The 13,774-nt window shown below is 42.4% G+C and overlaps 1 protein-coding gene across 5 annotated transcripts in view; it reads left to right on the top strand.

Annotated features, from left to right (window-relative positions):
• Cap1 (cyclase associated actin cytoskeleton regulatory protein 1) overlaps positions 1-12,095 on the top strand; it is a 33,060-nt gene extending 20,965 nt beyond the window's left edge. For all 5 annotated transcript variants that reach the window (XM_042684815.1, XM_042684800.1, XM_042684799.1 and 2 more), the window contains exons 4-13: positions 280-357; positions 2,783-2,926; positions 3,802-3,887; positions 5,864-5,969; positions 7,619-7,796; positions 9,943-10,127; positions 10,282-10,405; positions 10,554-10,636; positions 10,959-11,102; positions 11,629-12,095. In XM_042684815.1, coding sequence (XP_042540749.1) covers positions 280-357; positions 2,783-2,926; positions 3,802-3,887; positions 5,864-5,969; positions 7,619-7,796; positions 9,943-10,127; positions 10,282-10,405; positions 10,554-10,636; positions 10,959-11,102; positions 11,629-11,712 — 1,212 coding nt within the window. In that variant the 3' untranslated portion in view covers positions 11,713-12,095. The remainder of the gene's footprint in view (positions 1-279; positions 358-2,782; positions 2,927-3,801; positions 3,888-5,863; positions 5,970-7,618; positions 7,797-9,942; positions 10,128-10,281; positions 10,406-10,553; positions 10,637-10,958; positions 11,103-11,628) is intronic.
• The last annotated feature ends 1,679 nt before the right edge of the window (positions 12,096-13,774 follow it).

Raw genomic sequence — 13,774 nt, forward strand, 5'->3', positions numbered from 1 at the left:
CACTGCTTTAAAAAAAAAAGGTCACTTCATGTGAATGCTAACCTGACTTCCCCCTAAGCCCTAATTATCTTTTATTTCTAACTCTAATTCATCCCTGCTTAGTTCCATTAGGAACAATAGTATATGTGATTATGGTATCAGTCCCTGGAATCTTAATTCCATCAGAAAAACACAAGTGCCTGGGTGCTACCAGAGTACATGGAGGTTTCAAGTTATTCTTATCAGGACCTCTCCAGTTGTAATGTGTCATTGATAGCTGATTCTGCTTTTTTCTCTCAGGCGGAGATGGTCCATACAGGTCTGAAGTTGGAACGAGCTCTCCTAGTTACAGCTTCTCAGTGCCAGCAGCCAGCCAATGTAAGTTGACTGATAGATGGTGTAGTTTTGGTCTGGTGACAGCAATAAGCTGAGAAACTTCCACCAAACTGTCACAACATATTAAAATGGAACAGGCTCATGATTATGTACATTTATGCCAAGTCTCAGGGTTAGAGGAGACTTACAGTGTCCTCATGGGAATGAATGTGCTTTGAGTGTTGATTGGTCTCCAGTAGCCTTTTTTCCCCTCTGTCATTTAGCTTAGATCCTTAGTTACCATTGGGACTTTGCTCCTTCCTGCAACAAACAGCTATAGAAATCTTAAAATGCCTAAAGAATGGAATCTTCCCTCAACTTTTAACTCCCCTCCCTTTAACTAATTAAACATTTTTTTGCAGCAAGGTATGAAAAGTTGGATTATAGAAAATTTAGATTTTTTTTCACAATAAAAGATTTGTTTCTTGGGGATGGGAAGTTGGCTCAGTGGTAGAGCGCTTGCCTTGCATGCATGAGGCCCTAGGTTCGATTCCTCAGCACCACATAAGAAAAAAGCCGGAAGTGGTGCTGTGGCTCAAGTGGTAGAACGCTAGCATTGAGCTGAAGAGCTGAGGGACAGCGCCCAGGCCCAGAGTTCAGGCCCCATGACCGGACCCAAAAAAAATAAAAAGAAAGATTTATTTCTTATGCTAATATTAGGCTTTCTTAGTCATAAAGGAATAATAAAAATTTTTTCTTGCTAATTCTGCATTAAAGCCCTTGATTCTTGGCATGCCCAAATAATGTAATATAATTTAAATACATCAGTGTTTGATCTTTAGTTTGTCCAGAATTATTAGGGTGTTTTATCTAAATCTTTTTCCTCCCCCAAACCTCCTCTTTCCCCATAATTCAAGCTGCTGAGACATTATTGCCTTTCCCTTGTATTAGACCAGAGCTTGGCAAACCATAGCCTGCAAGCCAAATCTGGTTTGCAACCCATTTATGTAAATTAAGTTTTTCTGGAGCAAACATTTACTTAAGAAGAAAGGTTGGCATATTCCTGGCTAGATTTTTTCATGCTAAGGCCTGAGAACTGAAATGGTCAGAAAACTAAGCTTTGAAGGAAGGATCAAAAACACAGAGACACAAGATTTATTCATTTTGCTGAGCTGCTTGCTTTAGTGCCAGCCTTGATAATTGCATTTGATTAATCAGATCTCTACTCAGCAGCTGCTATATGGCTAACAATGCATTGAGCGCTTATAATGATGACAAAGGAGAGGCAAGACAAAGCCCTTGCCTTTGAAAAATTAATGAGAAAGAAAAAACATTCATGTGGGTCCATTAATAGCTTGTACTGCTGCCTGATAAAGTGCCAGAATTGGTTATGCTGACAGTAAATGTTATAGGAAACTGGTATGGCTGGGGTTGGAGGGCCAGTCATACCAGTTTCCTATAATATTTACAAAAAGGAGTATATGAAGTAAAGGTACAGAAATAGACTAGTATTTCCTGTTAGGGGGACAGAAACCAGACAAGTGGCTCAAATTGTGGAATTTTGTGGTGTAACTGACGTATGGGTCTTAACCATGGGGAACCACAAAAATCAGTTGAAGGAATTGGAACTTTATATAGAGGTGAGAAGATGAGCAGTAATTTGCAGGATAAATTCAAGATTTCTTTCTATGCTTATTTTCTTCCATACATAATTCTTAATTTCAGAATAAGAGTTGACTAACATATAGCCTTTGTCTTCTCTTTCTCTTTCTCTTTTTTTTTCTTTCTCCTTACTTCTTTCCTTCCTTCTTCCCTCTCTCCTCCCTCCTTCTCTATTTCCCTAGTAGTGGCACTTGAACAGGGATAGAATTTTTGCTCAAGGCTAGAGTTTACCACTTGAGTCATACCTCATTGGAGAGCAGAGCCTCTCAGACTTTCCTGATGAGCTGGCTTCAAATTGTGATCCTCAGATCACAGTTATCTGAGAAGCTAGTATTATAGGTGTGAGCCACCAGTGCCTGGTTAGCCTCTGTCTTTTCTTGTCTTTTTATTTTTATTTATTTATTTTTATCTGTGTGTGTTTGTGTGTAGGGTTTTTGTTTGTTTGTTTTGTTTATTTTGTGTTTTTGTTTGTTTGTTTTGGGTCCGGTCATGGGGCCTGAACTCTGGGCCTGGGCGCTGTCCCTCAGCTCTTCAGCTCAAGGCTAGTGCTCTACCACTTGAGCCACAGCACCACTTCTGGCTTTTTTCTTTTTGCTTATGTGGTGCTGAGGAATCGAACCCAGGGCCTCAGGCATGCAAGGCAAGCACTCTACCACTGAGCCACCTTCCCAGCCCCATGTAGGGTTATTTTGAGATACATCTCACTATGTAGCCCAGGTTGCCTCTATCTCCCAAGCTCTGGGATACAGGCATGTGCTACCATGCTCAACTCATATATAGCTTTTATAGGACTCTAACCAGAATCTCCTCTTACCTCTTTTCCCAGAATAAGCTTACGGATTTGTTGGCACCCATTTCAGAGCAGATCCAAGAAGTGATAACCTTTCGGGAGAAGAACCGAGGCAGCAAGTTGTTCAATCACCTGTCAGCTGTCAGCGAGAGCATCCAGGCCCTGGGCTGGGTGGCTATGGTAAGCATTGCATCTTTCAGGGAGAGCAGGGATGGAGAGGGAAAGAAGGAAAGAAAGATGCATGTATGGCTAGCTGGGCACCCGTGGCTCAGGCCTGTAATCCTAGCTACTCAGGAGGCTGAGATTTGAGGATCAGACTCAAATCCAGCCAAGGCAGAAAAGTCTTTGAGATTCTTTTTTGTTTTTTGGTTGGTCATGGGACTTGAACTCTGGGCTTGGGCGCTGTCCCTCAACTCTTCAGCTCAAGGCGAGAGCTCTACCACTTAAGCTACAGTGCCACTTCCAGTTTTCTGGTGGCTTATTGGAGACAAGAGTCTCACCGTCTTTCCTGCCCGGGCTGGCTTTGAACTGTGATGCTCAGATCTCAGCCTCCTGAGTAGGATTACAGGCGTGAGCCATCAGTACCCAGTGTCTTTGAGATTTCTTTTTTTCTTTTTTTCTTTTTGGGTCTGGTCGTGGGGCCTGAACTCTGGGCCTGGGCGCTGTCCCTCAGCTCTTCAGCTCAATGCTAGCACTCTACCACTTGAGCCACAGCGCCACTTCCGGCTTTTTTCTTATGTGGTGCTGAGGAATCAAACCTAGGGCCTCATGCATGCAAGGCAAGCGCTCTACCACTGAGCCACCTTCCCAGCCCCTCTTTGAGATTTTTATCTCTAGTTAACCACCAGAAAACTGGAAGTGGTGCTATGGCTCAAAGTGGTAGAGTACTAGCCTTGAGTGAAAGAGCTCAGGGACAGCGCCCAAGCCCTGAATTCAAGCCCCACGACTTGACAAAAGATAGATAGATAGATAGATAGATAGAGGTATAGGTATAGATATAGGTATAGATATAGATATACGACTGGAGAGGCTGAGTCAGTTTCTTTCTTTTCCAGGCTCCCAAACCTGCCCCCTATGTGAAAGAAATGAATGATGCTGCAATGTTTTATACAAACCGAGTCCTCAAAGAATACAAAGATGTGTAAGTCTTGTGTCTTGCCTTTCCTGGTGGGTAAAGGACCAGCTTGTTACTTCTTGGAATAGCACTTGGGGTTAATTAAGGCAGTGCTTGGCTTCTGAGTTGATTCCTTCATCTCAGACTGCTTTGTGGAAAGCTGGCTCATAGAGCCTACATTTGCAAGCACCCACTTCTTATTTATCTATGGGTTGGTAGAGGCCCTTTTAATATTTTAAGTTCTTATCCTTCCAGGTTTAGGAGGTTTTGCTGAAGGTAACATGGATTAATGCCTTTTAATTCCCTGTTCCTGTTAAAAATGTCTTATTGGTACCATGGCAGGAATTCAGTAGGCTTCACTAGAAAATGACCCTGACTCTTCCTACAGTCAGGTAGAGCGAGCCTATGCAAGTAAAAAAGGAAGTCATTGCTTTCTTTTTTTTTTTTTTTTTTTGTTGGTCGTGGGGCTTGAACTCTGGGCCTGGGCGCTGTCCCTCAGCTCTTCAGCTCAAGGCGAGCGCTCTACCACTTGAGCTACAGCGCCACTTCTGGTTTTCTGGTGGTTTATTGGAGATAGGAGTCTCACGGTCTCTCCTGCCCGGGCTGGCTTTGAACCGCGATCCTCAGATCTCAGCCTCCTGAGTAGCTAGGATTACAGGCGTGAGCCACCAGTGCCCGGCAGTCATTGCTTTCTAAGTGCATGTGTACATTATTCCTTTCTGATTTCTATTTCTGTGTGCTAGTTTTGAACTGGATATGACTGTAGGTGGCAATTACTTAGTTGCATAGTTATCCAAACCCTTCCTTCTGGTCATTTGTTGAGTAATTACTCTCCAAGAGGACCTACTCTCTTCTTTTGTGTGAAAAGTGTCCTAGATACTACATTCTTTGATCCTTCAAGCAATCAAACACTTTTTTTTGGGGGGGGGGGGGGCTCTACCACTTGAGCCACAGCACCACTTCTGGCTTTTTTCTTTTTGCTTATATGGTGCTGAGGAATCGAACCCAGGGCCTCAGGCATGCAAGGCAAGGGCTCTACCACTGAGCCACCTTCCCAGCCCTAATTAAACACTCTTTAAGTGTTTTGAATTTACCCTTTCATTACAGTTGAAGAAAGTAGGTCTTCAAAGTTAACATGTAGGAAGAGAGGGGATTATTCTGAGTCATAGTGCAGTGTTATTTTGTAATTTAATGCTTATTATTTCCTCTTAATGAATTTATTTAAAATTTCGTGGGGGGACATGTTCTGACATAGGAACTGGCTCATAAAGTAGTTGAGTTTCTTGAAGTCTTTGAGTTCCAGGTAATACATGACTTCACACACAAAATGTCTTCTTTTATCAGCTCTATACATAAAGCTTGTTTATATATAAATATATAAAATTTAAGATAAATGTTTTAAGTTTTACTCTTAAAATAGTAAGAGCTGTGCATGGTAGACCATGCCCTGTAATCCCAGCTACTGAGGAGGTAGAGATGGGAAGGATCATGGCTCCCAGAAGCCTGGGTAAAAGTTACCATATGACCCTTCTCAACAGATAAGCCAAGTCTGTTGATAGGTATCTGTAATCCCAGATGTATAGGTGATGGTAGGTAGGATAATCAAGGTGCAAGACTGGCCCTGGGTAAAAAGTGAGACCCCCATCTGAAAAATAAAGTAAGTAAAAAGGGCTAGAAATGTGGCTGAAGTGGTAGACCACTGGCTAGCCAGGCCCAGAGTGTAATCTAGATACCACCAAAAAAGCTTGGGAAACACTGATGATATGAGATATAAGGAGATATAATTCAGTTTTCCTGTCCTAAAAAAGTTTGGTCTAATTAGAATAATAGATTTTGTTGTTGTTGTTTTGTTTGAAGTCCAGTGATAATAGAACAACTGCTATTGAGCAGAGCCTAAGAAATGCCATCAGCAGGGAGATCTGAGTCCACAAACAAGACAGGTTCTGCAAATATTACTATAATGTAGCCTGACTGCCTCTTAACAAGTTGTTTAATCTTCTCAGGGATAAGAAACATGTGGACTGGGTCAAAGCCTACTTGAGTATATGGACGGAGCTGCAGGCATATATCAAGGAGTTCCATACCACTGGATTGGCCTGGAACAAAACGGTTAGTGAGTCTTTCGTTTCTCTCTTTATCTCTCCAAAAAATTATCCACAAGTTTCTTAGACTTCACAATCACCAAGGCCTGAAAAAGAATGCTAGTTATTTATTAGTAGGTTAGAAGTAAAAGGGAAAAAGAGAAGAGAATACAGAAACCTAGGGTCAGAGACTTGAGTTATATTCAATTTTTAAAAATAAAAGTTATGAGCTAAGTGCTTGTAATCTTAACTACTCAGGAGGCTAAGATCTGAGGATTGTAGTTCAAAGCCAGCCCAGGCAGGAAAGTCTGTAAGACTCTTGATCTCCAGTTAACCAACAAAAGTCTGGAAGTAGATGAGGCATGGCTCAAATGGTAGAGTGTCAGTCTTCAGTGAAAAAGTTAAACAAGAGCTTAAGATCCTTAGTTTGAGCTCCAGTACTGGGACAAAAATCAAAAACAAAGGTCAAGGATTGATGGAGGGAAGACACATAGATGAATCACACTACACTAGTTCTCGAAAATACAGATACAAATTCCCAGTACAAATCACCAAGCTGAATGCTATAATAAAGATATACTCCCCTGTTGCCAGGTGCCATTGGCTCATGTCTGTAATCCTAAGCTACTCAGGAGGCTGACATCTGAGAATCAAGGTTCAAAACCAGCCCAGGCTGGAAAGTCTGAGATTTTTGCCAGTCCTGGGTCTTGAACTCAAGCCCTGAGCACTATCTCTGAGCTTCTTTTGCTCAAGACTAGCACTCTACCACATGAGCCACAACACTACTATGGCTCAAGTGGTAGAGCGCTACCCTTGAACAAAACAGCTCAGGGACAGTGCCCAGACTCTGAGTTCAAACTCCATGACTAACCAAAAAAAAAAAAAGACATTCCTTCAAGAGTGAGTGTCATGGGAAGAGTTTATACTTTGGAAAGGTATACTCTGAACTGGACCGGCTTGAACGGATGATGAGAGAGATGAGTACAGGATGATGAGACATGGGAGAAATGAGATGTTAAGAACAAGAACAGCCCTAACAAAGTACATGCAGTGTAAATGTAGATAGTGCCCTTCAATGGCTTCAATAAGGGGAAGTGGTCAGATTTTTAGGAGAAAATTCTGGAAGGAAGATCTGCTGAGATTTTTAGACTAAGTCTTTTAGTTAAGGATATTGTAATGGCCAGATCTGTCTGTATGCATAGGTTCAGAATAAGTTCTCATGCTCAGACCATGACCATTGTCATGATACTAGGGGCTGATAGAAAAGCACTTACACCAAGATAATAGATTCCAGAAGGCCAAGGAAGTGGGAAGCTTTAAAGAAGATTAAGTAGTCAAATTTGGATGGTAAAATTGTTACAAGATGAGGAGTGGGCAAGAGATGATGAAATCAACTTAACTTGTTGATTCTGAGGCCCTTGTAACACACCAAGGATGATGAAAAGTAGATGTTTAGAAATAGGAGTTTAGATCTACAATGAGAAGAAGGAAAATGTGAAGGTATGAGTTGGATCCTTGAAAGAGAATGAGAAGGAATTAAAGCCATGTTGGGTTTGGTGAGGGAGCATTAATCATTACCTCAAGAGCTATGGAGGGACTTCATGTATGTTGGACATCCCACTGGGAATGATAGAGGGGTGGAGACGGTAACTGTTTTACTTAAACTTGTTGTTCCAGGGGCCCGTGGCAAAAGAACTGAGTGGATTGCCATCTGGACCCTCTGTTGGATCAGGTCCCCCTCCCCCTCCACCAGGCCCACCTCCCCCACCAGTTCCTACCAGTTCAAGCTCTGATGACTCTGCCTCCCGCTCAGCACTGTTTGCGCAGATTAATCAGGGGGAGAGCATCACACATGGTAAGTACTGTGATATGAACAGTTGGTTCAGCAAATTGTTTGGACTAGACCTCACCATTCAGACACAACAGCTATTCTAAGAACCAGAATTCTGGTGGGCACATGGGAAGATTTATTTGAGGTGTCATTTGCCTTAAAGTTAGTTATCAGAAGGGAGATTGAACCTGGATTAAAATGGGGGGCTGAGAAGGTGGCTCAGTGGTAGAGTGCTTGCCTTGCATGCCTGAGGCCCTGGGTTCGATTCCTCAGCACCACATAAGAAAAAGCCGGAAGTGGCGTTGTGGCTCAAGTGGTAGAGCGCTAGCCTTGAGCTGAAGAGCTGAGGGACAGCGCTCAGGCCCAGAGTTCAGGCCCCACAACTGGACCTTTAAAAAAAAAAAAAAAAAAAACCCAAAAGAGTTAAAATTACATCAGTCAGGTAAAGAGTACATTTCTTTTTGGACAATGTCAACTCTTCCCTCACTCTCTCTGAGTTTTTCCCTCTCATCCTCACCCAAAAGTTAGTGCATTTTCAACATGGTGATCTGTGAGTACTTCTGTTGCACTTGTTCACCCTTTGTCCCTCCATTAGTGTGTAAAGGTGATTCGGTACCAATAGACAACATATATCTGGGCTCTGGTGGCTCATGCTAGCTACCAAAAAGGCTGAAATCTGATGATCATCAAAGCCAGCCTGGGCAGATAATCCCTGGTTTCTCCAATTCATAAGCAAAAAGCCAGAAGTGGAGGTGTGGCTCAAGTGATAGAGCATCAGTCTTGAACAAAAAAGCTGAATGAGAGTTCAGGGTCCTAAATTTAAGCCCCAGTACTAGCACACATACATTAGAAGGGGGGGGGAGGGGGGGAGACAGGTCAATGTGCTCAACATCTAGGCCTTGAGTTCCAGCCCCAGGGCCAGCACAAAAAAGAAAAAAAATAGGTCAACATAGATTGTGCCAGTCTGCTAAAGAGGGCTGGGAATGTGGCTTAGTGGTAGAGTGCTTGCCTAGCATGCATGAAGCCCTGAGTTTGATTCCTCAGTATCACATAAATAGAAAAATCCAGAAGTACGGTAGCTTAAGGAGTAGAGTGCTAGCCTTGAGCAAAAGAAACTCAGGGACAGTGCTCAGGCACTGAATTCAAGACCCAGGACTGGCAAAAAAAAAAAGGGGGGGGGGGGAGTGTTGGAGGTGTGGCTCAGGTTGTAGAGCGTCATCCACTGAGTGAAAGCAAGCGTCAGATAGAGTTCTGAGCTTGGACAAAGGAAAAAAAAGAACATAGTTATAAATTGTTGGAAAACATGAAGTAGTTTAATTGATAATTGGTTGAGCCAAATTTGTTGTGTGTCTACACACACACACACACGCACGCGCGCACACACTGAATAGAAATACAGGATATGGAGATGTAACATTGAAATCCCCCCTGTATAACTAATGTAAGCCAGTTTTGGTTTGTTTTTTTTTTTCCAAACTAGTTGGGCACTGGTGACACTCACCTATAATCCTAGCTACTCAGAAGGCTGAGGTATGAGGATCATGGTTCTAAGCCAGCTGGGGCAGGAAAGTCCATAAGACTCTAAAGACTTCCATTAACCACCAAATAGTCAGAAGTAGAGCTGCTGCCCAGGTGGTAGAGTGCTAGCTAGCCCTGAGCAAAAATGCTTAGGAACAGTGCCCAGGTCTTGAGTTCAAGCCTCAAGCCTCAGGACTGGACCCAAAAATAAAAATAAATTTAAAAATTTCATTATCCTAGTTACTAGGGGGAAAACGTACAGATTTTCAAATGTCAGTACTTGGGAAAGGGAAGGAGGGTTAATTGTAGGTGAAGCTACTTCTCCCAAATTTTCATTACTTACCATGTATTTTTCTTCCTTGATTACTTTAAAAACTGCATACAGATTTTGTGAGTACATATTTGGTATATATCTTTTTAGATCTTTTTCTGTGCATTACCCTTCTATCTCCAGTGTACGCATTTTTTTTTTAAATAGAGCTATATAATTTAACCTAAGGGAACAAGTGAAATGATAAAGTATCCAAAACTGCTTGCTTGTGTTCTTGGTTTGAATTTTCTGCTGAGGATCAGTGCTTACAGGAGCTGGTTGTTGCCTCAGCCTAAAGCTTTTGTATGAAGGACAGGAGCAAGGTAGTTGTTGTTCTTACAGCCCTGAAGCATGTATCTGATGATATGAAGACTCACAAGAACCCTGCCCTGAAAGCTCAGAGTGGCCCAGTACGCAGTGGTCCCAAACCATTCTCTGCACCTAAACCCCAAACCAGCCCATCTCCCAAACCAGCCACAAAGAAGGAGCCAGCTCTCCTTGAATTGGAGGGCAAGAAATGGAGAGTGGTGAGTTGAAAATACCTGGAGTGAGGGTGGGGACAAGGGATCAAAGAGAGCTCAACCAAATGAGCGCAGAGCTGTGGTTCACAGTGCCAAAATAAAGGTTTGGGATAACTTTTGTCTTCGTGTTCTTCATGGTAAGGGTTCATCTCTTTAACAGGAAAATCAGGAGAATGTTTCCAACCTGGTAATTGATGACACAGAGCTGAAGCAGGTGGTTTACATATACAAGTGTGTCAACACAACATTGCAAATCAAGGGCAAGATTAACTCCATTACAGTAGGTGAGTTTTTATCACTGTCTTAGGCAGGTTCTGTTCAAGAGCCTGAAAGGGCTGGAACCATTTTGCCTATCCTCTCTCTTCCTAAAGATTTCTTAAGTATATATATTATTTTAAAGTTATGCTGTCAATTTGCTTACTTTTTTTCTAGATAACTGTAAGAAACTTGGTCTGGTATTCGATGATGTGGTGGGCATTGTGGAGATAATCAATAGTAGAGATGTCAAAGTTCAGGTAACTTTATATCTTGGCCCCTTCTTTGGTCCCTGAGGATTTCATTGAAAGAGTTACAGTAGACCCACAGATGTTGCTTAGTAGCAATCTGATCTTAGGAGCTAGGCTACTTTGTGGCAGAAAAGCTGCTGGCTCTTCAAGGAGGCTCTTCCAACACTGATCTCAGCCTGCCCCTGGGATCTAATGTCTGTTGTACATCTGGAGGTTCTCATGTAGTTATAGGATTTTGTGAAACAATGAAAGCTGGAGTCTCCAGCAACTTACTCATGTATCTTCTCCCACCTGCTGGGACTTACTTAGTTCTTTTGGTTTTTCTCTGCAGGTAATGGGTAAAGTGCCAACCATTTCCATTAACAAAACAGATGGCTGCCATGCTTACCTGAGCAAGAGTTCTCTGGATTGTGAGATAGTCAGTGCCAAATCTTCTGAGATGAATGTTCTCATTCCTACAGAAGGCGGAGACTTTGTAAGTTGTTTCTTTTGTTAAAAACAAGGGATTAGCTAGACAAGTGCCTGTAATCCTAATATTTGGAAGGCAAAGGCAGTAGGATTTGAAGTTTAAAACAAGCCTGAGCTACATAGAAGCATCTTACAATGGGCAGTTTGCAATGAGTAGGTAAACCTAAAACTCCACACCAAAAAAGCAGCAGCACACAGAAAAAAAGCAAAGTAATCCAGTCTTGTGATGTGCTAAAGGGCTTCTTAGGTTGAGCTCAGGATAGCAAAGGAGAGTCCTAGCACTCTGTTAAACTGGTATTCTAAAGCCATGTGTATTCTTCTAACAGTCTTATCTGAAATCACTTAATAGAGAACAGTACAACAGCAGGATGGAGTGGGTTGTTTGTATTGCTTCAACCTACTAGTACAACAGCAGGATGGAGTGGGTTGTTTGTATTGCTTCAACCTACTATGCTCTTAGTACTAAGTGGAAGTGTGAAATGTAGAGCTAGTACATTCTGTAGCCCAGATTTCATCCTATTCTCTCTTTACAGAATGAATTCCCAGTCCCTGAGCAGTTCAAGACCTTATGGAATGGGCAAAAATTGGTCACCACAGTGACAGAAATTGCTGGATAAGCCAAGTGCCAGTGGGTTCTTTGCCCTCTCCCTTCACACCATGGGATAAATCTGTATCAAGACGATTCTTTTCTAGATTTCCTCTACCTTTCTGCTCTTAACTGCTTCTCTGCTCTGAGAAGCCCAGCTACCTGCCTTCACTGAATATACCTCAGGCTGAGATTTGGGGTGGGACAGCAGGGCAGTTGATCTTCTGCAGGAAGGTACAGCTTCTCCACATCAGCGCGGCCATACCACCATTCTGGTCTTAAGGGACTGCACACCTGGACTCTGGGGTGTTTCAGCTCTCAGCTTTTTAGGGAAAGGGTTATTCTACCAACAAACTCATCCTTTGGGAAGAACAGCAGTCCCAGGAATTAATACAGAATGTGCACACTAGTGAATCTTTTTCTAACAGTGAATATGGAGATAGCAGAAGCTGGTGTGATTTCTGGTGGTTCTTCCAATCATACTGACTTCAAGTTGACAAGTGAGGGGAGGGTTTCCTGGACCAAAAGCTGAGGCTTGCCCATCTAGCATTCCTTCCAAGCAGACTTGTCTCCTAGCAGCATTCCAATATTTTGCATTCCATCCTGAGTCCACATCAACCAGGACACACTAGGTTCTTGGGTCCCAACTGCAGTCATACTTCCCTGGGTCTTGTGCCCTTTGTTTCCTGTGATATCCCTGCCCACCACCTTCCTACAGAGGTGATTTTTAAGAAGAAAAATGACTCTGGGTGCTGGTGGTTCACAACTGTAATCCTAGCTACTCAGGAGGCTGGGATCTGAGGATCACGGTTAGATGTTAGCCTGGGCAGGAAATCCAAAAGACTCTTTTATCTCTAATAAACTACCCTTAAAAAAGCTGGAAGTGGAACTCTAGCTCAAGTGGTAGAATGCTAGCCTTGAGCAAAAAGTTCAGGCACAGCACCCTGGCCCTGAGTTGAAGCCCCCAGAACCAGCAGGAAACTAGAATAACAAAACATGCCATTCCAAGAATCACGTTTCTCCCTTCCTGCTAGATGCCTGCCATCTGTCCTTGTGGCTGCCGATTATGCTCAACAGTTTAGGGCTTTGGTCTAGGCACCCGAACAGAGGACTAAAAACCTCCACTGCAGGCTGGTTTAGGTGTTGATTTATGTAAGAATCTTGCACAGCACTGCAAGTGTAAATTTCAGTTTTCCCCTCTTGAACACTTATGAAAATATGCAAATTTTTTTTTTTTTTTTGGTGGGAAGAGAGATTGTCCTGTGACTTCTACCCATTTCCTAAGGCCTGTGGAAATAAACCTTTATGTACTTAAAGTTATACAGAAAATAGAATAAAGTTAATACCAAACTTGCTTATTACTTACGATATTTACTGTACAGACATGTGGAGCTACTGAAAAGAAAATAACACTAAAAATCAGAAAGTACTCTTTATTTTCAGCCTCATAAAATTATTTTCACACACTCTATTTGTTGCCCATAAGCCTTATCTTTTAGCTGAAGAATAAGGCTTGAAAGAGGAAAAGGAAAAATGATAAAGGGTAAACTGTAACACTAACAAGGTACTTCCATGCTCAAATAATGTAAGAAACAGGGTCAGGCATGGTGCCATAAAATTATAATCTTAGCTACTTGGAAGCAAGGGAAGGATGATTACATGTTTGTAGCCTGCCCTGGTAGTCAGATCCCTGTCTCAAAAACAAAAGGTCTGCTGGCAGATGAAATGGTAGTGTTTGCCTAGCAAGTGCGAGATCCTGAGTTCAGTCCTCCATTCCAAAACCCAAAAACATGAAATTGCAGATTGAGTTAATTTTCTTTACTATGAAGAATGCTTAAAGTCCTTAGTCTAATGTGGATTAGAGTGATCTCCAGGAGGAGGAAAGTAGACAATGTACTCAATTTTCTTTTTAAGCAATCTTACAGAATGTATAAACAGGAGTTCAGTGTACACGTAATTAAGATTCTGGGGGGCCGGGCACCGGTGACTCACGCCTGCGATCCTAGCTACTCAGGAGGCTGAGATCTAAGGATCATGGTTCAAAGCCAGCCCAGGCAGGAAAATTGGTAGGTCTCCTATCTCCAATTAACCAC

Source organism: Dipodomys spectabilis, unplaced genomic scaffold (assembly GCF_019054845.1).
Source record: "Dipodomys spectabilis isolate Male_0828 unplaced genomic scaffold, ASM1905484v1 ptg000002l, whole genome shotgun sequence".
Taxonomy (NCBI): Eukaryota; Metazoa; Chordata; class Mammalia; order Rodentia; family Heteromyidae; genus Dipodomys; species Dipodomys spectabilis.